A 21,938-nucleotide genomic window follows, 5' to 3' on the forward strand; every position below is an offset into this window, starting at 1 on the left:
AAAAAGAAATGAATTGATACGTACTGCAACATAGATGAACCTTGAAAAGATCACACCAATTAAAAGAAATCAGACATGGGTCGCCTGGGTGGCTCAGTCGGTTGAGCCTCCGACTTCAGCTCAGCTCAGGTCATGATCTCATGGTTCGTGAGTTCGAGTCCCGCGTCGGGCTCTGTGCTGACAGCTCAGAGCCTGGAGCCTGCTTCAGATTCTGTGTCTCCTTCTCTCTCTGACCCGCCCCCGTTCATGCTCTGTCTGTCCCAAAAATAAATAAACATTAAAAAAATAATAATAAAATAAAATAAAATAAATAAAAGAAATCAGACATGAAAGATCACATATTATACGATTCCATTTATATGAAATATCCAGAATATGCAAATTTATGGAGACAGGAAGTAGATTAGTCATTGCCAAGGGCTGAGGAAGGGGAAAATGAGGAGTTACTGCCAATGGGTACAAGTTTTTATTTATTTTTTTAAGTTTATTTATTTATTTTGAGAGAGAGAGCAGGGCAGGGGCAGAGAAAGAGGGGAGAGAGAATCTCAAACAGACTCCATGCTGTCAGCACAGAGCCTGATGTGGGGCTCAAACCCACAAACCATGAGATTATTACCTGAGCTGAAACCAAGAACCAAATGCTTAACTGACTGAACCACCCAGGCTCCAAAACAAGTTTTTATTTTGGATTGAGCAAAATGTTTTGGAACTTGATAGAGATACTGGTTACATAACATGTAACTATACTAAAATCCATTGAATTGTTCACTTTAAAATGGTTAATTTTGTGTTATGTGAATTTCACCTTAATTTTAAAAGGGTGAGGGAGCTTCTAGACCAACAGGGAGCAAGGAACCTGAGCAGTTCTGAATGGGTTCCTGGCAGAGACAAATCACCTGTCAAAGCTCATTTGTGAATAGTTGGTGACTTGGGGATGGGGACCAAGCATGCTAAGGAATGAGGAAGCTTCCAAAGACAGGCAACTAGGAAACCACCCTGGTTTTTAAAAGATGCATCCTGACGTTAAAAGAGAAGGATCGATACAGTGTCTCAAGCACGAAGAGGGTAGCATGGAGAATAGACCAAGTCATGAAGGAGGGCATGGGTCCAGCAGGAGGGCAGCTGAAAGAAGCAGGGCTAGAGACTTGTCTGCCTCAGTTGCCTACCGTGACAGGGAAATGCTTTTTAGACCAAAGCCAAGGGCACAACCAAAAATCCAACTAAACAAATTTAACAACATCTAGGTGGCACAGAAGCCTAAAGCAAAGTGACCCAGACCTCGTATTGTGTGATTTCATTGATGTGAAATGTCCAGCACAGGCTAATCTACGGTGACATTAGATTAGTGGTTGCCTGGGACAGGGAATAGGGAATCACAGCAAATGGGTGGAGGTATCTCATTGGGGATGATAGAAATGTTTTAAAACAGGAGGATGCTAAGGATTACACACATGGTAAGTTTACTAAAAATGACTGAATTTTAGGGACACGTGGCTGGCTCGATCAGAAGAGCATGCAACTCTTGGTCTAGGGGTGGTGAGTTTAAGGCTCATTAAAAAAATAAGTAAACTTGGGGTGCCTGGGTGGCTCAGTCGGTTAAGCATCCAACTTCAGCTCGGGTCATGATCTCACAGTCTATGAGTTGGAGCCTCCCCCCTCCCCTGTTGGGCTCTGTGCTGACAGCTCAGAGCAGATTCTGGTTCAGATTCTGTGTCTCCCTCTCTCTCTGCTCCTCCCCTGTTCATGCTCTGTCTCTCTCTGTCTCAAAAATAAATAAACGTTAAAACAATTTTTTTTTAAATTGTTACACGTAAATAAAAACATATTAATCTGGATTCAGTGGATCCTTTAAACTGGGGGTAGGGGTGCCTCATGGCTCAGTCAGTTAATCTTTATGATCAGGTCATGATCTCAGGGCTGGTGAGTGAGTTCGCATCAGCTGTGCTGACAGCTCGGAGCATGGAACCTGCTTCGGATTCTGTCTCCATCTCTCTCTGCCCCTCCTATGCTAACGTCTGTCTGTCTGTCTGTCTGTCTGTCTCTCTCAAATACAAATAAACATTTAAAAAATTTTTTAACTTGGAGTAAAACAAGAGGCCTTTAAGGGACAGAAGTACCCAGGTGTGCTACCTCGAGGGGCTTTCTTCTTTGCCTAAAGGCTTTACTTAAAAAAAAAAGAAAAGAAAATTTTAACTTTTGTTTTCTTGTGTGTGTGTTTATTAAAAATAAGACCAGGGGCGCCTGGGTGGCGCAGTCGGTTAAGCGTCTGACTTCAGCCAGGTCATGATCTCGCGGTCCGTGAGTTCGAGCCCCGCGTCAGGCTCTGGGCTGATGGCTCAGAGCCTGGAGCCTGTTTCCGATTCTGTGTCTCCCTCTCTCTCTGCCCCTCCCCCGTTCATGCTCTGTCTCTCTCTGTCCCAAAAATAAATAAACGTTGAAAAAAAAAATTAAAAAAAAAAAATAAGACCAAAAAAAACAAAAAACAAAAAAACAAAAAAAAAAACCCAAAAAAACAAAAGGGACAAAACAAGAACATTGCTAATTTGGGGATGTGAGTGCTCCAGTGTAGGAGCGCTATATTGTATACGCTACATTGTACTGTAAACACTATATTGTACTCTGCATTTCTTTTTTGTTTTGTTTGTTGTTTTGTTTTAGTTTTCAAAATTAATTCAAAGGCCCAGTACAGGACCCGGTTAAGGGACCCAGAAGAAGTGACAATGGTAGTTGGGTTATTATGATTATTTAGTTTAGGTCTCCTACTTCCTACGTGATTTCCTCAGGCTTTGGTCCACAGACTAGTAGGATGTTCTTGTTTTTTTACATATGAAAGCAAATTAAACTTTTTCTATGTTGCAAATATTCCTCACCCCCATCTCCACCTCCACCCCCTCCTCAACGGTCCTTGATCTTGTCCGGATGTTTCTTTTTTGGTAAGTCCTGTAGGCACCTTGCTTCATCTGACCCATTGCTCCTATCACCTTTATACACTCCACCAAGGCCTGGGTCCGGGTTTCCTGCCAGCCCTCATCCAAGCTGCAACTTCCAAGACCTTATTGGTTTAGAAATGGGATCCTGCCACTGCCCTTCCCCCGTCCCCAAAGGCTCCTCATTTCCTCTCAGTCCTGTCAGGAGAGCTAAATCCCCCACTGCTGGTACCGGCCTTGCCTGGGACGTCCCTCAATCTCTACCCTATCTGCCTTGTACTGGGAAGCATTTTTCCAGAGACGAGCTTTATGGCTGACCCCTGGCAAGGGGAAGCTCCTGACAGATAGAAGTGTGTGAATGCAGGTGAGTCTTGGGGCCTGCGTCCCACATCTGGCACTATCCAGCCCCGCTGGCACCGAGCACTGGGCTTTACCTGGGGGCAGTGGCTGCCACGGAAGGAGGCCCTGTGTGAGAAGCTGGCCTAGTAGTAATGGAGGGTGGAGGGAGGTTGGGAACTCTGAGCTGGGAGTAGAGACCGAGCCTTCTGGCCTAAGCTGTGTGTGTGGTGGTAAGGGTGTGGTAGGGGGTGAGGGGCAGGCCCTGCCTCCCCCGGGCAGCTGATGAGGCCCAGTCAGTTAGGAGCTTAATATCTTCTCCTTTCATGTGTCTGTGACCATTGCAACCTTACAGGTTCTTCCCTTGATGGTCTGTCAGCCAGCGTCACCTGCCTCTTCTCGTCACCTACTGGTTCCAAGACTCCAGGACCTGGCTTAGGATTTTCAACATTTGCAGGTCACGTTGACCCCCCTTGGCTTATTAAACGTGTGTCCTTTGATATACTATTTATCCCTCCAATTGCATGCACAACTACTGAGACAAGGTCTTTGGAGAGGAAAGCAAAATAGATGTCTTCTTGAGGCTTGTGTCACTGGAGGCTGCAGCTCCCACCTCCCTGGCTGCCTGAGCAGGGTCAGGGTTTGTGTTTCTCCCTTCTGCCTCCTACTGGGCCAGTTACTCCATCTCACCCTCAACACTAAGACCTTCTCTGAAGCCACCATGTCCTCTCCTTCCTACTCTGTGTCTGTCCCCTTCTGGCCTTCCCACTAAGGTCTGAGCAGCCATTGCTGTCTTTTAAGCCTCCTGTTTTGCTGCCCCACTAGATCCACTACCTTCCCCTCAGTCCTTCAAACCTACAGATGGGACTTTGGTCCTCCCCCCCTCCACTCTCAACATCCGCAATCTCCATAGCAACTCCCACTGGCCTCACCCTAGGGAAGCCACCCTCCCTCCTCAGAGACCTCATACACGCTTCTCTACTGGCCTGATGCTGTTCCAGCCATGTGTCTGGATGTCTGTTTCCCTCTCTCACCCCCAAGTGCCTCTGCTTGTAGGACGGAGTAATGAGACCACCAAGCTGGATGCTAAATGCTGGTGAGGCAGAAATGAAGCATTCAGCAAGAGAGAGGCAAGGGGAAAGGATTCCTCAGATAGGAAGACAGTGGCATTATCAGACACTTACTGTGTGCAGGCCCTAAGTCTCTGGCAGCTGTATTCATTTTCTATTGTTACTTAACAATTACCACAAATTCAGTAACTTAAAACGACACCCATCTATTAGCTTACTGTTCTGCAGGTTAGACACCCAGGCAGTGGCCTCTGATCCAGGTCTCACAAAGGCTGCAATCAAGTTTGGGGCAGGGCTGGGCTCTTATTCAGAAGCTCTAGGGAAAAATCAGTTTCCCAGTTCATTCAAGTAGTTAGCAGATTGCAATTCCATGCAGTTGTAGACTGGGGCCCCTATTTTTTTTTTTTTTTTTTGCTAGCTGTCATGTGGTCCTCTTCTCAGATTCTAGAACTTCCCCCTATATTTCTTGTCACATGCCCCCCTCCAGCTTCAAATCCCCTGGAATCCTTCTAACTTCAACACATCTATAGATGTGCCCAATACAGTTGCCCAGCAGCTGACCAAGGTGGGAGGCAGGTCCTCTGATCTTGTCCCCATACTGGAGGCTAAGTCAGCACCCCTCCCCCCATGCTGGACCCCACACCTGCTGCATAAGGCATGGGGTCCACTGAGGTCTCAGGGAAATCTGACCTTTACGTCCTCCTGCCTTGCCTCTAGACCCCAGGAACAAAGCATAAGGCTAGGCCAGCCCACCACTCCAGTCTCACCATCCAGCCTGGTTCATAGGTGTCCTGGGTAGCTAGCCCCATCTCAGGGTCTTTGCAGACCAAGTCTGTTTCCTCTGCCCACACAACTCTTCCCACATATTCTGTCCCCTAAAGTGACTTCTGATCTTTGGAGTCTGGCTGGACACCACGGTCTTGGCGGATGTACTATCCATCTCACCCCCACTTTCCTTTTATTCTGAGGTGTGTCCCAGAGCGCTGAGTGCAGAAGGCATTCAGTTCAATATCCATTCATTCGTTCGTTCATTACTCGCCCTGGGGTGGGTGGGCCTGGTGGGTGTGTGAGGAGGTAGGGGTCATAGAGACAGGTTGCCTCCACCTTCTACCTGGGACACAGGCTTGAGGGGCGGAAGGGGTGGAAGATGGGAGCCAGGGCCTGGGGTGGTGTCTGCTCCCTCATTCCACTCGTAGCTACCGGCAGGTGTGGAGTTCGGCTGCAGGAATATCTCTTTTGCAGTCCACGCAGGGCTGGAGTCCGATGGACCAGGGGTGAGCCCTACTCCTGCCTCCACTCTTGCTCTGGGGAGAAGGCCGCCACCTGGGGTCGCAATGGAGTCTAAACCAGCCGAGACCCATCTAGGGCTTCAGACCGCCTTCCCAGCCTTTGTCGCCCTGCAGCAGCTCTACACAGCCGGGAGCGCACGAGGGCGTGGCCCGCAGATTGACAGCGCAGGCCCCGGCGCATCCCAGTCCCTAGGGCGACGCCGGAAGCGTGTCCTGGCCGAGACATTCCTTGCTGCCCCGCAGCCCGAGCCTCGGCGACTTTAGTTGCGACTCGGTCGAGAGCAGGAAGTTCAATACCTACCGGCCTGAAGCGGCGGCTGATCGCCATAGAAACACCGGAAACGTGCTCCGACCTAGCGCTTCCCTGCGCCACAGCGGCTGCGGACTTCGGTTCCGCCGGCGTCGCAGCCTGAAAGTGTGGCCTTGGCGGTGGTGAGCGGGAGAAGGCCAAGTCCCGGCCTGGTGCCTGAGAAGGAGCCGGAGGTGGGGTCGGGCGGGCATCCCCCTGCTGCAGGGCCGGCGGGCAGGCCGGGGCGTGCCCAGGGGAGGGCGCCGGCGCTAGGTTTGGAGTGCACGCTGTGGACGTGAGGGGGCGCTGCAGGATGGGGGCATGGCTCTGGCTAGCGCGCGGAGGCGGGAAATACAGGTTGGCCTGGTCTGGAGCGGGGGCAGCCCGAGCGGATCAGAGAGGGGGCTTTGGGGTTAGGGTAGGGAGCGAGCAATGGAGCAGAGTATGGGAAAGAGTGCTTGGAGCAAAGCGCATGGCGTGGGCAAAGGCGTGGCAGCGAGAATGCGGCGCCATACCCGGGAGGGTGGGCCTTTGTTCTGAGGCGCCAAGAAGACCCTGCTGCGTCTGGACTGAGAGATCACAGACCGGGAGCAGGGTGGAGGTGGGTCGGAAAAGGCAGGCTTCAAGCCGTATGGGTTGATGCGCAGGTTTCTGCCCCAGTCGCCCAGACACAGATTTGAAGGTCTTTAGACGGTGGGTGAATAAAGACGGGGAAAAGTGCTGTGGCATAGATAACGATATGTGCAAAGACTTGGCTTTTTTGACCAATTGCCAAGAATTAATTCATCACCATGGAGGGCTCTGAGCAGAGGAGGGTCCCGATCTGTCAGGTCTGAACAGGCTCCCTCTGGCTGTCGCGTGGGGGAATAGACCGAGGGGGGGGGGGGGGACACAAGGAAATGACTCCCATCAGCCTCCACCAATGGTACCGGGGCAGTGGAGGTGTGCGAAGTGATTTGAGGGTAAGATATAGAACATGCAAGAAAGGGAGGGGTCTGGACCCAGAAGAGGAAAGGTGGTTTGGGTAAGAGGAGCCAGAGGGGGTGAGTCTGAGACCCCATTAGACCAGGAAGGTTAAGAGAAGCCACACTCCAGGGCTGTGTGACCCGGCCTGAGCTAGGCTGGTGGAGTGAGAGTGAGTGTCAGGGTGTGACCTGTGTCCCGACTGTCCTCCCCTAGACTGGAGTTGTGTGTGGCTTGGGTACAGGATGAGCCAAACCCATCTTTGTTTGGTAAAGGGGAAACTTAGCCTAGTGAGCATGGTGCCTACTTGATGAGTGATGACGGGTGAAGTATCAGAGCTTCTCAGATTCCCAGAGTCCCCTGGGGAGCGGTGGCCCCTCCCCTTTCTGGTGTCTGAGCGTGGGCAGTGCTGGGATTAGGAAGCTAAAGTTTTGACAAGAATCATCCGGGTTGCTCAGACATGCTGATCTGGAGGCCGCTGCTATTCCACCTTTCCCTTCCCAATCACACACCCTTCAAAGTCCACACAAGCCCCCTCTCTACACCACACCCACACCTTGTGCCCTCCAGGCTATATCAAGATTCCAAGATGCACCAGGCTGCAGGGGGCACCTCCCTACCTGCTGCGTTGGGGTCTGCCAGAGACCTTGTATTTTTTCTTCTGTGGAATGCCTGCCAGGCTAATGCCCAACTTACTCTCAACCCTTTGTGACCACGCACACCCTGAAACGCTTAGCCCAGGAGGCAGGTCGTGCCATCCCGCCCCTGCGAAGACCTCTGTATACACTAGTTAACATAACCCAATTCCGAGGCAACGGACTTTGGTCTCCACAGGGTCTTGAATGCTCCAAGGTTGGATGATGTAGTAAAGGGAGATCAAAAAGAAGCCGAGAGTGGGAGGAATCACAGCCAGCCCTGATGCGGAGTGGATAAGGTGTGACAGCCAGTTCGGGATGGGCATCCCTGCCCTCTTCTCCACAGAGACTTCTCCACAGTCCCTGGAAGGGGGACATGGGGAAGGTTTATGGATACTGGAGTTAGGGCGAGGAGGGTGTGAACCAGTATAGGGGAAGCTGAGCTCTGGACCCTCCGCTGGGCAGTAAGCAAGACTGGGAGGGAGCCAGATATTTGGTATTCCCAACCTTCTCCCAGGGGTGTGCTGGGAGTTTCCTAGGTGGAGCTGCAGAGGTCCTGGAGTCTGGGGGTGGGAGTTGGGGGTAGTCCTGTATATGGGAACAGGGCTCGAGGGGCCTTTTGGGAAGGGCTGGGACTGTGGTGCGCCCATGGGCCTTGTCCCGCAATAAGGGCTCAAGGGGCAGGGACAATGAGGCAGGGAGGGGGGGGGCCCTGGCTGACCTTCCCCCCCCCCCCAATCCGGTGCAGATGGCTGCAGCAGAGGCGGTGCACCACATACACCTGCAGAACTTCTCCCGCTCGCTGCTCGAGACCCTCAACGGGCAGCGGCTGGGTGGTCACTTCTGCGACGTGACTGTGCGGATCCGTGAGGCTTCGCTGCGTGCCCACCGCTGCGTGTTGGCTGCCGGCTCGCCCTTCTTCCAGGACAAGCTGCTGCTCGGCCACTCCGAGATCCGCGTGCCGCCAGTGGTGCCGGCGCAAACGGTGCGCCAGCTCGTCGAGTTCCTCTACAGCGGCTCGCTTGTAGTGGCACAAGGCGAAGCGCTGCAGGTGCTCACGGCCGCGTCGGTGCTGCGCATCCAGACGGTCATAGACGAGTGCACCCAGATCATCGCCCGCGCCCGAGCCCCGGTCCCCGGCGCGCCCGCGCCCCTGCCCACGCCCGTGCCCCCACCTCTTGCACCTGCGCAGCTACGCCACCGCCTGCGCCACTTGCTGGCCGCGCGCCCTCCGGGCCACCCCGGTGCCGCGCATAGCCGCAAGCAGCGCCAGCCCGCGCGCTTGCAGCTGCCGGCGCCCACTGCGCCCACCAAGGCCGAGGGGTCGGAAGTCGACCCCTCCCTACCCGCGGCCACAGACGACGGCGGTGACGGCGAGGAGGACACCGACGATGAAACCGACGGCGAGGACGGCGAAAGCGGCGGCCCAGGAGAGGGCCAAGCGCCCCCTTCCTTCCCAGACTGCGCTGCCGGCTTCCTCACCGCCGCCCCTGACAGCGCGTGCGAGGAGCCGCCCGCACCCGCCGGCCTTTCGGACTATGGCGGCGCCGGCAGGGACTTTCTTCGGGGCGCTTCGGCGGCCGAGGATGTGTTCCCCGAGAGCTACGTCTCCGCTTGGCAAGATGAGGATGGCACCGCGGCGGAAGCCTGTCCCGCCGAGACGCCGGCCCCGCCTGACTGTGTCCTGTCTGGATCCCGAGCCCCAGGCGTGAAGACCCAGGGGCCACCTGTCTCGCTTTTCCCCTTTCATCTGGGCGCTCCTGGGCCACCTGCGCAACCTCCTCCCGCACCCTCGGGGCCTACTCCTGCGCTCCCTTCCGCCTTCTATCCCACACTCCAGCCGGATGCGGCCCCTAGCGCTCCTGCTCCTCCGGGGGAGGCCCCAGCCCCGCCCACCGCTCCCGCTGCGGCCCCCTCGGCCACCCCTGCCAGAGCCCCGGGTTCCGAGCCGCCTGCCTATGAGTGCAGTCACTGCCGAAAGACGTTCAGCTCGCGGAAAAACTACACCAAGCACATGTTCATCCACTCGGGTGAGCCAGGATGGGTCTCTGAGCCCTTTGGTCATTGGAGATTCAAGCCTGAGGGGTGATTGGGCACTAGGCAAGTGGGGTGGAGGCACTCATGTAGTTATGTTGCTTTTTCTTGACCCCAGTGGAACCTGGAAATTGAGCCCCAAGTGCGATGTGTGCGGGGGAGGGGAAACCCCGTCCACATGGAGAAGCAGGTTCTCCTGCCCAACCCCTATTTCAATGTATTGGTGCAGGGAGAATCCTCAGGCTAGGTTAAGGAGCAGGAACTTGCCCGGAGCTTTTGGAAAGCTGGCAGTGGAGCTTTTAGTCACCACGATGAAGCTTGGGATGGGCAGGAGGGATGGAGCCTTGGCAGGAATATGTGGCCAGGTAGGGGAGTCTCCTTGGTCTCCCTGGCTGTCCGTGGGTCCTGTGACTGGCACTGGATGTGAGGGGAGAGTGGGTTTGCTGGCCTAGCCTTCGGAGCTGGCAGAGAGGTGGCCTGATCGCGGCTGGAGGGAGATGGGGCTGCAGTGTGGGGACCCCACAGCTGCAGAGGGAGGAAAGGGGAGCTCCTCGAAGACCACTGAGAGTACCCCAAAAACCCTTGGAGTGTCTGGGAGGTGGCTCTTTACTGGCTCAGGGAGAGGTAGAGAGTGTGCTAGATGGTGCACTGGAGATTATGGAGCTGGGGCTGAGGTGGTGGCTGGCAGGTCCTGGATGTGTCACAGGGTGTTCAGGGTGCTCCCTAGAGACTCAGGTAGAGGACAAGGGTATGGAATGTCAAAGACTGCTTGCAGGGCCAAACTGGACGTTGTTAGGAAAAGCAAAGGTTTGGCTGGAACACCTGTAGGAGTGGAGTGGGGAGTTCTGCAGGGCCAGGAACTTGGGATTTCACTGGGAATGTTGGAGAAGGCATCAGTGATCTGAGGTGGGAAGTGAGTGAGATGTGATTTAGTTTTAAATCCCTACCTGGCTGTCTTGGGGTTGAAGGAGAGAGGATATAGATGTAGCCTGTGGAGAGCTGTCAGGGGCCCCAAGGTAGTGACAGCCAAGATTTGCCAGCGTCATGTGGCCTTAGCCAGGTGCAAGGCCTGGTCTGGGGGAACTCCCTGCCCAGGCACTGCCCTGCAGCCCTCCGCCGCTGAGATAGCTGGGCGTTTTGTTTTGTTTTGTTTTGTTTTTCTTTGTTAATACCTGATGAATGTAGGGGCCAAACAGCCAGCCTCCCCCTTCTCTGATCAGGGGAAAGGGGGCAGCCTACTCTGGCCACCCCAGGTACGTCATAGCTGCCAGCAGACAAGGGTTTTCTGGGCAACGGGGCTTCCAGCAGGAACCGGGCAGGTATGCCCGCGTCCCTCACAGTGTAAGTGTGCTGGGCCTTGCCAGGCTGTTTCCAGAATGGTGGCCAGCGATCGAAGTACAGAATGCTCCATGGGCATGGCAGGAGTTAGGGGAAGGGAGGTTCCTGGAGGTGGGGGAGACCTCAGCGGTCAGTCCTGTCAGGCAACGATGTCCCAGACCAGCAGGATTCCCTGTTGGGAGGATACCTGTTAGAGTTGAGGGCCCCTGACGGTGGTATCCTGGTATTACGGTAAGGGTCCGGGAAAGCGGCATCCCCGCTGAGTGGGGAGACATACTGGGTCGTGGCCGGGGGGGGGGGGGGGGGGGGGGGGGGCGGGGAGGGGCGGGGGGGGGAGGGGTTCCCTGTTGGGCCGGAAGGTCCAGGAGTGAGGAATGGTCCGGGAGTGGAAGGGGTGTCCCTTAAGGGCAGGGGGATTCAGGGTTGATGGGCAGTTTGGGAGGAGAGGGGAGTCCCTGCCCGTCAAAGGCTCCCCGGGGCTCCTTCCCAGATGACATACGTGCGCGGCATGCCCTGTCGCCCACAGGGGAGAAGCCCCACCAATGCGCCGTGTGCTGGCGATCTTTCTCGCTGCGCGACTACCTGCTGAAGCATATGGTCACGCACACAGGCGTGCGCGCCTTCCAGTGCGCTGTCTGCGCCAAGCGCTTCACGCAGAAGAGCTCACTCAACGTGCACATGCGCACGCATCGGCCCGAGCGCGCGCCGTGCCCCGCCTGCGGCAAGGTCTTCTCGCACCGCGCGCTGCTGGAGCGCCACCTGGCCGCGCACCCTGCACCTTGATCCAGGCCTGGGCCCGGCCACGCCTGCCGCGGGATTGACCACGCTCCCGCGCCGTAGGCCAACCCCTGCAGGTCCGCGACCTCCTGTGGAACTAGGCCACGACCACTGCGGAACCGGTAACACCCCTGCCGAGCCGCTTCACACCTGCCTAGACGCCTTGACCACGTTCCCGCTACCAAACCACGTTTTCCCCAGAGCGCAGGCCCTCCCTCTGCTACCACCCTTCTTTCCAGACCTGACCAGGGGTTCAGCCTGCCTTACTACTGTACTCCTTCGTACTCGGACCCTCCTGATAGTGGCAGGCTGGGGATGGGGTTGGTCAGAGACCCGACCATCCCTGAGAACTGGATCATCTCCAGCCGAAACTGGGCGCTCAGACCCTTGGGCCAGGCCCAAGATTTGTGGCTCTGACTCCTTGCGTGAGTGTGGGTTCTGGAGCTGCTCCTCTCTGCCCCGGTGTCAAGCTGGGTAAGAACCCTGGCTCCCCACCCCGAACTACCCCTCCCTCAATCTGGTGTCTAAGGGGGCTCAGTGGACCCATCATGGACTGGGGTCGGGCCTCGGGACTCCTGCTCTCTAATAAAGTACTGTGGGCCATGGGTCCGAAACCCGGAAGCTCTGAGCTCCCAGATGGGTGCGTTTCTGTCCGTCACACACTGGCTGTGGCAGTCGGGACTCAGTGCCCCCGGCTCTGGGCAACACTGCTGCCACCTACTGGGCTCCCTGGGCAGAGACAGGACGGTAGGCTTGGCCATTTCAGGGAGGGTGTGGGATGCACAAATGACTGGTGCTTGACTCTTCTAGAGCCCTTGCCCTGTGGGGAGAGGTGTAGGCCAGGCCTGAGATGGGTCTGGGAGAGAGAGGCCACATGTGGGAAACCCTCAGAATCCCAGCTGCTGCTGTCCAAGATGCAGAACTGAGGCCCTTCCCCCTAGATCTCACCACCCCCCCCACCTCCGGAATCTCAAGGTCCTTCGGATTTGAGTCTTCCCCTCCCCCATTCTGATGGGCACGATGGTTGAGCACCTTACTTTTGAGGGGGTCCAGGGAGTCTTTGGGGTTAGGCTACCATGTGGGGATCTGAGCCCCAGGATACCTGCCTCGGCCAGTAACTTCTGAAGTGCCAGGCAGGAGGTGGGGGCAGCGGCCAGGACCGTTGGGCTGCCCACTGGGCAGCTGAAGATACTGATACCCAGTAGTGAAGCAGTGTCACAAGACCCCGCATCAGTTCAGCTGCCAGCCAAGAAAGCGGTCACTCTTCTTACTCCAGAGCATTGGCGGCACCTGTCAAGGATTTGAAGCAGGTGGAGAGGGGATTGAGCTGGAGGGTGGTGCTCCGCCCTGACCTGTAGGCTCCTGGGTCAATGGCAACGCCTTTCTGAGCTCCCCCTCTGTGACTGCCTCCCAAAGGTGAAGGGTTAAGGCTTTTCTGTCCAACCATTCATAAACTGCCCTGCCCATGTTCCCCGGGGGGAGGGGGAGTTCAGCCTCCTGAACCCCGAAGACAGTCCCCATCCATGCCAGGGGGGTGAAGCACAGTGTCATAGGGCCCAGCCCATGGGTGGGGATGGGGACATCAGAACTGGGTTTGCATTCAGGCACTGGATTTGTTCATTCAAGTATTTACTCGATGCCTGCCACGTACCTGGTAGGAGGTAGGCACAGTGAAACAAACAGGTCCAAAATGGCTGGGGGTAGAGTCCGGAGGGCGGGAGCATCGCAGTCAACAGCTCCTGGGCTACCGCTAGGGGGTGGGGCTGAAAGGTCAGAGATCAAAGCCAGGCAGCCCCTGGCAGAAGTTACCATTCTGTGGAAGCTTCTCTGAGAAGGGAGCAGGTGCGATGGGCGTCTGGCTGCGACTGGCCATTTTACTGTTGCTGCTGCTGGGCCTGGGACAGTCCGCATGGCCTGCTGCGGTGGCCCTGGCACTGCGCTGGCTCCTGGGGGACTCTATCTTCTGTGTGCTGCTCGGCCTGGCCATGCTGGCGCGGCCCTGGCTCTACCCCTGGATGCCCCACTGGCTGAGTCTGGTGGCCGCGGCACTCATGCTGGCTGTGTTACCCGCACGGCCACCCCCAGGGCTGCGCTGGCTGCCTGCAGACTTGGCCTACGTCTTCGGGATCCTCCACCTGGGGCTAAACATCAAGGCGCGCATGAGCCGCCGGCCGCCCAACACCTTTGTGGATACCTTTGAGCGGCGAGCACAAGCACAACCGGACCGGGCGCCCTTGGTGTGGAAGGGTCCGGGGGGCCGCTCGGTCACCTTCAGGGAGCTGGACGAGAGAGCATGCCAGGCAGTGTGGGCCCTGAAGGCCGAGCTGGGCAGCCTCACAGGCTTGCTTGCTGGGGAGCCTGCCGCCCTCCTAGTGCTGCCCTCCCAGACCATTCCGGCCCTAGGTTTGTGGCTGGGGCTGGCCAAGTTGGGCTGCCCCGTCGCCTGGATTAATCCGCATGCCCGGGGGGCACCCCTGCTACGCTCCGTACTGAGCTCTGGGGCTCGGTTGCTGGTGGTGGACCCAGGTGAGGACCTCAGAGGCTAGTAGAGGACAGAGGGGGATGGAGCAGGGGACAGACTTGGAGAACTGCTGTTCAGTGGTCCTGGTGGGGGCTGACTTTTTTCTTCACCACGTCTGTTTCGATCCTTTTTGCCAACAAATACTAATTATGGGGCTCTTTACATAAGAATGCAAAAGTTCTTCTCTGGGGGCTGCTTTCTGTATTGCTTGCAGTAGACTCTTCTCCCCTATCTTTGGGTCTTGGGTCTCCCCTCTTGATGTCAGATATGGGCCTTTCCCCAATTTCTTTTCCCTGCAGACCTCCAGGAGAATCTGGAAGAGGTCCTTCCCAAGCTACAGGCAGAGAACATCCAATGCTTCTACCTCAGCCACTCCTCCCCAACCCCAGGAGTGGGGGCTCTGGGGGCTGCTCTTGACGTTGCACCCACCGACCCTGTGCCCGCTGACCTACGTGCTCGGATCACATCAAAAAGCCCTGCCCTGTTTATCTACACCTCAGGGACCACTGGTGAGGGTGCCCAGCAACGCTAGCCCTGACCTCTGAACCCTTATGCTGCTCTGACCCCAAGTTGACATGTGCCTCAAACTTGACCTCTGAAACCCATCCTGCCCTTTGATTGTGACACCTGGCCTGAACTCTGATCCCCAGTGTGAATTGAATGGTCAGCACCAGAATCCTGCTTCTGCCCAGTAAACAGCCACTAAATTTGGAATTTTTCTTCCCTGAGCCCACCCTCAAATCCCCATACTTGACCACCTTCTAAGAGCCTCAAGCCTCTCACTGCAGACCTGACCACAGAGATCCACTCCTGCATGCTGGTCCCTCTTGCACTGTCCTTTCACCACCCACCCTTCCCACTCCATTCGCCAGGACTCCCAAAGCCAGCCATTGTCACACAGGAACGGCTGCTACAGATGTGCAAGATGCTGTCCCTGGGTGGGGTCACAGCTGATGACGTGGTCTACACAGTCTTGCCTCTGTACCATGTGATGGGGCTTATCCTTGGAATTCTTGGCTGCCTGGAGCTTGGTAAGACCTTTTCTGAAGACCTCTCCAATCCATGGGACCTCCAGACTCAATATCAGAGTGGGCTTTCAGGGTGACAAGTCCCCACAGGTTACCCAGCACCAAGGTTCTCACCTTTGACAAGGGACACGCAATAGCAGGCCCCAGGGCTACTGGGACAGAAACTTGGTCACTTAGTCCCTAATGGCTTTGCTGTGGTCCGAAGGTAATGAGGTGGTATGAATGCTGGGATAGTCAGTGAAGGGTAGGTATTCACCAAGAATTCCACTGGGCTATCATCCTGGACACCTGATTAGCAATTCAGACTGGGACCTCTCTAATATTTTCTTTTCAATTTTTTATAAAAATTTTGAAACACATACAAATTTTTAGATATTTCTACATGATCCTCATGTACCCAACCACCCAGCTTCGGCCACCATCAGCATTTTGCTTTCAAATATACACAGTAAACAAAAGTAGAGAAAATAGTTTGATGATATCCCACATATCCTCATCCACCCTTGACAATTGTTAACATGTTACTAGTTTTATTTCATATATAATTCCCCTCTTCATTTCTGGATTATTTTAGAACAAATTTTAGCCACTGTATCTTTTTGTTTATATCAGTATGTATCTCTAATATATAATGACAAAAACTGTCACCATAGAGGTGGCTGGGTGGCTTAGTTGGTTAAGCATCTGACTTTGGCTCAGGTCATGATCTCATGGTTCATGGGTTCAAGCCCCGTATTGGACTCAGTGCTGACAGCTCAGAGCCTGGAGCCTGCCTCAGATTCTGTGTATTCCTCTCTCTCTGCCCCTCCCCTGCTCGCACTCTATCTCTTTCTGTCTCTCAAAAATAATACATAAAGCTTAAAAAAAAAAAAAACCTGTCACCATAGTGATATCACACCTGACAAAATTAACAGTAACTTTAATATCATCTGATGCACAGGTCATGTTCAAATCTTCCCAATTGTCTAATTGTCTTTTTACAGTTAAAGTCCCCTCACAGTACTTGTTTGTTCTTTGCTCCCCTTTACCCTGCAGATTTTAAAGTTTTATTTATTTATTTATTTATTTATTTATAGAGACAACAGGAGTGGGCAGGGGCAGAGAGAGGGAGAGAGAATCCCAAGCAGGCTCCACACAGCCAGCACAGAGCCCGACGTGGGGCTTGAACTCACAAAATGGGGGATCATGACCTGATTCAAAATGAAGAGTTGGACTATTAACCAACTGAGCCACCTAGGTGCCCCTCCCCTGGAAATTCCCTCTAGAGATATTAGATTCAGTTCAATTATTAGATTCAGTTCAATTATTGTTGGCAAGAACCTTGGTGGGGTGCATTGTACTTCCTAATACATCACATTGAGGGCAGCCCATAACTATTATCCTACCTTAGGGAGGCTAAGATAAATAGGGGAGATTGATTGATTGATAGTTGGCACAATGTTACACTAGTTTCAGGTGTAGAACCTTATGATTTATATACTGGGGAGCTTTATTTGGAAAACTCCCTATCAACGTTCCCCCTGGTTTTACCAGTTCTTGAAGACCTTTATGACATTCATAAAACATTTCTAATAATCATTAATGGTTAATATCCATAGCCCTTACTTAGCAGTGCTCACTTTGTACCAAGCATTGAGCTTGGTACACATTCTGAAGATAGGATTCGAACCCATGCCCATCTATGCTCGTCTCATGCAGGTAGTCCTGGCTCCACCAGGGACACACAGATCGGCTCCAAAACCTGTGCTTCAGAGGGTCACAGTCATATGATCAGAGCAGCTTATCACAGTGGCACGGAAGCATGACCTGAAACCCTTTCTTCTCTCCCCTCTCAGGAGCAACCTGTGTCCTGGCCCCCAAGTTCTCTGCTTCCTGCTTCTGGGATGACTGTCGGCAGCATGGTGTGACTGTGATCCTGTATGTAGGCGAGGTCCTGCGGTACCTGTGTAACACTCCACAGGTGAGGTGCTAATATTAGGGCTCCATGGTGAACACCTAGGGTATGAAATCCCAGATGTCATACCAGGTAAAGGTTTCAGGTAGATTCACATACAGGAGTCAAGCAAGGTCCCTTAGGTAAAACTCCCCAGGTAACAGCCACAGATGATGAATCTCACACAAAGTTTCCAATCATGGCTCCTTTGATGATCAGCAGTGCTACCTTGGGCAGGTGACTTCACCTCTCTCAGCAGCCTCAGTGTCCTCATTTGGAAAATGGGGAAAATAATTCAAAGGGAATATTTGTGAGAATAAAACATATATAAAGAGCCTAGAACAGGGGGTGGCTCAGGGTAAACTCACCAGATGTGAACTTATACAGCAATGAGGTATGGATCCCAGGTAAAATGCTCCACATAAGGCCCCCAGGTATCACCTTCCCCAAGGTGAAGTTTCAAGTCACTCCCCAATTTGCCTCTAAGAAAGGCCCCTGAGTAACCCCTCCAGATAACTTCCCCCAGGTAAAAGTTCCAGGTACTACCCCTATATAAAATCCCAGATAGTTCCTCTAGGTAAGGACCTGGATTAGCCCTGCAGTCACCCCTAGGTATCTCTCCAGGTAAGGCTTCTAGGTAACTTCCCCCCAGGTAACCTCTGCAGGTAACCCTCCAAGTACAGACTCCAAATAAGAACCCTTGGTAGATGCCCTAGGTATAGACCCTCCAATCGCCTCCCAGGTAAAGACGGAAAGATGGAAAGATAGCCTCCATCCATAGTCACTTCCTCTTCATTGTTCTTGGGATGTTCCTGCAGCGACCAGAGGACCGGACACATACAATCCGCTTGGCAATGGGCAATGGACTCCGAGCAGATGTGTGGGAGTCCTTCCAGCAGCGCTTTGGCCCCATTCGGATCTTGGAAACCTATGGCTCCACGGAAGGCAACATTGGCTTCATCAACTATCCAGGGCGCTGTGGGGCCCTGGGCAAGATGAGCTGCTTGCTTCGAGTGGGTTGGGTGGGACAGTGGCCCTGATTGAAGCTGAGCTCACAGGACCTCTGCTGACCCTTCTCCATCCCCCACTCAGATGCTGTCCCCCTTTGAGCTTGTACAATTTGACACGGAGGCTGAGGAGCCTGTCAGAGACAGTCAGGGATTCTGCATCCCTGTGGGACTAGGTACGAGGGTCAGGAAGCCTTCCCTGGGTGTGGGAAGGACGGGGATCATCTGCTTCTTGGCTGGAACAAGTTGCCCAAAGCCTTGAGTTCAGTGCTCTGTGGTGGTGTCTACTGCCTCACCCAGAACCTGTCCTTGGCCTGTCTGACTACTGCCTGGGACCCTCTACCTCTCAGTTCTGCCCAGCTACCCTGCCTGAATCTCTTTTTCTGCTGGGTCTCTGGGTGTCTATTTGGGTTGTTCTCTTGAGCTCTCAGTGGAAGTCATGTCTTCCCAGGCATCAATCTCTTGTCAATATCTTCTCCTAGGGTCTTCTCTCTTGGGGGGTCTTACACAGTCCTGGCTATATCTCTTTCTTCCCAGCACCATTTGTCTCTGTCCTTCCTCTACCCCTTGTTATCCTTTTTCAAGATTTTATATTTCATCTCATCTTATCTCATTTCATGTAATCTCATTTCATGTATCCAACATGGGGTTGGAACTAACCACCGAGATCAAGAATCACATGTTCTACTGACTGAGCCAGCCAGGTGCCCTGCTTGTTATCCTTTGTCTAGGCATCCCAATGCCTCCTTCTGTCTCTCCCTCCCTCTGTAACTCCAGGTCTCTTTCTGTCTCTTCTCTGGCAGGATCTCGATGATGGAGTCCATCATGGTTGGAAACCTCCTGGCTGGGGGCTAGTGGGCTCCTGAGGTTCTTTACCATTGTTAATGCCCTAATTCCTGCTTCTACCCCCAGGGGAGGCGGGGCTCCTGTTAACCCAGATAGTGGGCCACCACCCTTTCCTGGGCTACCGCGGGGCACGAGAGCTGTCGGAACGGAAGTTGGTGCGGAATGTGCGGCGCAGGGGCGACGTTTACTTCAACACCGGAGACGTGCTGGCCATGGACCGAGAAGGCTTCCTTTACTTTCGGGACCGCCTGGGGGACACCTTCCGGTCGGGTCCCCAGGGAACTGGGAGGGCGGATGGCCCGGGTTCCCCGATTCTTTGAGGGAGCCAGGCCGGAGAGGCGGGATTTCCGGATTCCAGAGGGGGATGGCTTCCCGATCCTGAAGGATCCTGAAGGAGTTGGGCAGAGCCGGCAATCAGATCTCGTTGGAGGAGGGGCTTGGTGGCCAAGAGGCGGGACATCCTGTTTGCCAGGGTTGTGGTCACAAGCATTGGCTTCAACCCCACAGATGGAAAGGTGAGAACGTATCTACGCGGGAGGTGGAGAGCGTTTTATCCCTTGTGGACTTCTTGCAGGAGGTGAACGTCTACGGCGTCTCTGTACCAGGTGTGGAGGATTCAACTCATTAAACCTCCAAGAGCTTTATCCAGATTTTATCTGGATTTTGTCTGTGGGTGTTATCCAGATTTTAAAGGTGGGGGAGCTGCAGGGGCACATCCAGTGAGAAGAGATGGGCCAAGGAAGAGGGTCAGCCATGAGCACTGTGAGGTGGGTGAGTGGAGAATGACTGTTGTGCTTCTCAGGTTGTGAGGGCAAGGTGGGGATGGCTGCTGTGCGGCTGGCCCCAGGCCAGACCTTCGATGGTCAGAGGATGTACCAACATGTCCGCACTTGGCTCCCTGCCTATGCTGCACCCCATTTCATCCGTATCCAGGTGAGCCCAGGGTGGTGGAAGTAGGGGGGGGGGGGGAAGGTCTTGGCCAGGGATCCACAATAGGGATTATGCTTACTGTCCCTGCAGGACGCCCTGGAGATCACAAGCACGTTCAAACTGGTGAAGTCCCGGTTGGTGCGTGAGGGCTTCAATGTAGGCGTCATTGCTGACCCCTTGTTCGTGTTGGACAACCAGGCTAAGACCTTCCAGCCCCTGACACCGGAAACGTACCAGGCCGTGTGCAATGGAACCTGGAGACTCTGACCATCTGGCCTGTCCACATCTGAAGTGGCAGTGCCCAATGCAGACTACCACTCATATTGGCAGGATCCTCTCCACCACCAATCTGCTGAGGGTTATCATGAATCGCAGCCTGGCCATAACCCCAGTTGAAGAGAGTAAGATAACTGTGGGCCCAGTAGTGGAGTGAGAATAAACTTGGATGTGTACACACATGTCTGCGTGTGTAGGGCTAAGGGCAGGCAGCCCTAAGATGGGCCATTTTGGCATAAAGATGATTTTATGATAAAAGCAATAAAAACCCGGCAGATTCAGGAGTTCTTTATCTCTCCCACAACTGTCTAAAAGGATTTGATAGAGGATCTGCTCTAAGAGAGCTATCACCACAGATAACTACATTATGACAGAGAGGAACCAAGGAAGGCCTTTTTTTTTTTTTCAACATTTTTTATTTATTTTGGGGACAGAGAGAGACAGAGCATGAACGGGGGAGGGGCAGAGAGAGAGGGAGACACAGAATCGGAAACAGGCTCCAGGCTCCGAGCCATCAGCCCAGAGCCCGACGCGGGGCTCGAACTCACGGACCGCGAGATCGTGACCTGGCTGATGTCGGACGCTTAACCGACTGCGCCACCCAGGCGCCCCAAGGAAGGCCTTTTTAATCGAATTCTTGTGTCCTGTTTCTGAATGCCCACCCCCCAAATATTTACTTTTTCATCTTCCTTTTAAAAATTTTTTGAGAGAGAGAGAGAGAGAGAGAGAGAGAGAGAGCAGGGGAGAGGGGCAGGAGAATCTCAAGCAGGCTCCACTCTCAGTGCAGAGCCCAATGCAGCACTTGATCAAGAACCCTGGAATTGTGACCTGAGCCAAAATCAAGAGTCAGACGCTCAACCGACTAAGCCACCCAGGCGTCCCTTTCATTTTCCTTTAAATTGCATTTCTTCCTATTGCAGTCATGGACCCCTACACCTTTCTCTGTTTAGTATGATATATGCCTCCTTTTGCCTGTCTTTGGAATTTTATGGCTGTGTGCACACTGTATATATACCAAATTAGATCTTCTCCTGTTAACATATCTCTTGTCAATTTGATTCTTAGACAAGCCAGAGAGACCTTGAAGTGCAGAGGAAATTCTTCCTCCCCAACAGTGGATGGAGATACAAGCGAGGAATTCAGGGCCTACTGTCCTCCAGAGACCTTACTTCAGGGTTCCCCCTGCTTCCCTACCAAGGATCTTGACAAGCCTCAAGGAATGGCCCTGTCTGGGCAAGGCCAGAAGTGTGATAGGATTCAGCAGCCTTGAAGCCATTCCAGGGTTGAGAGATGAGGCTAGCCTCAGGCAAAACAGATAAGTATATGGTCTGTAGGATGTAAGATGTGCTATCATGGCAGTATGACAAGGACATCAGGCTAAGCCAAGAAATGTGGGCAAATAACTGGAAAAAGAGCATCCATGGAAGAATGCACCTGCAAAAAGGACGTGGAACAGGTCCAGAGCCCTCTGGTAAACGAAATCCAGTGTCTTAGGGGCCAGAAGAGCTCTCTGGGCACTGTAGGCAGGTACACGCTTTTGCTAGTTTCAGAAAAGAGTAGTGCATGCTGTGTTGGGGGCTTTAAATGTTACTTGATCATTATGGGAACTATGAACTGTAGGCCAAGGGAAAGATGTTGTCGTGAGTGGCAAAGCCTAGGGGAAGTGTAGTCCTCACTGTCTGAAGAACTGGAAGGGCTTCTTTGGAATTAGGATAAATGCAGATAGGAATTTGAGGGCA

General features: G+C 53.8%; 2 protein-coding genes across 3 annotated transcripts; both read left to right on the forward strand.

Annotated features, from left to right (window-relative positions):
* The first annotated feature begins 5,864 nt into the window (after window positions 1-5,864).
* Window positions 5,865-12,279, forward strand: ZBTB45 (zinc finger and BTB domain containing 45). Its single transcript, XM_047094415.1, has 3 exons — window positions 5,865-6,105; window positions 8,258-9,539; window positions 11,408-12,279. The coding sequence occupies exons 2-3, from the start codon at window positions 8,258-8,260 to the stop codon at window positions 11,662-11,664; spliced, it is 1,539 nt and encodes a 512-aa protein (XP_046950371.1). The 5' UTR covers window positions 5,865-6,105; the 3' UTR covers window positions 11,665-12,279.
* A 1,226-nt stretch (window positions 12,280-13,505) lies between these two features.
* On the forward strand, window positions 13,506-20,639 carry SLC27A5 (solute carrier family 27 member 5). 2 transcript variants are annotated; one of them, XM_047094400.1, is made up of 10 exons: window positions 13,506-14,184; window positions 14,479-14,688; window positions 15,052-15,210; window positions 17,043-17,167; window positions 17,959-18,153; window positions 18,233-18,323; window positions 19,060-19,258; window positions 19,501-19,598; window positions 19,796-19,926; window positions 20,014-20,639. In XM_047094400.1, the coding sequence occupies exons 1-10, from the start codon at window positions 13,506-13,508 to the stop codon at window positions 20,188-20,190; spliced, it is 2,064 nt and encodes a 687-aa protein (XP_046950356.1). In that variant the 3' UTR covers window positions 20,191-20,639. The 2 variants fall into 2 exon arrangements, with proteins under 2 accessions (XP_046950356.1, XP_046950357.1); XM_047094401.1 differs by having other exon boundaries at window positions 13,506-13,931; window positions 14,478-14,688.
* Window positions 20,640-21,938: the final 1,299 nt, after the last annotated feature.

Source organism: Lynx rufus, unplaced genomic scaffold (assembly GCF_022079265.1).
Source record: "Lynx rufus isolate CCGP_SWC_20201006 ecotype Redwood Valley unplaced genomic scaffold, mLynRuf1.p SCAF_39, whole genome shotgun sequence".
NCBI lineage: Eukaryota > Metazoa > Chordata > Mammalia > Carnivora > Felidae > Lynx > Lynx rufus.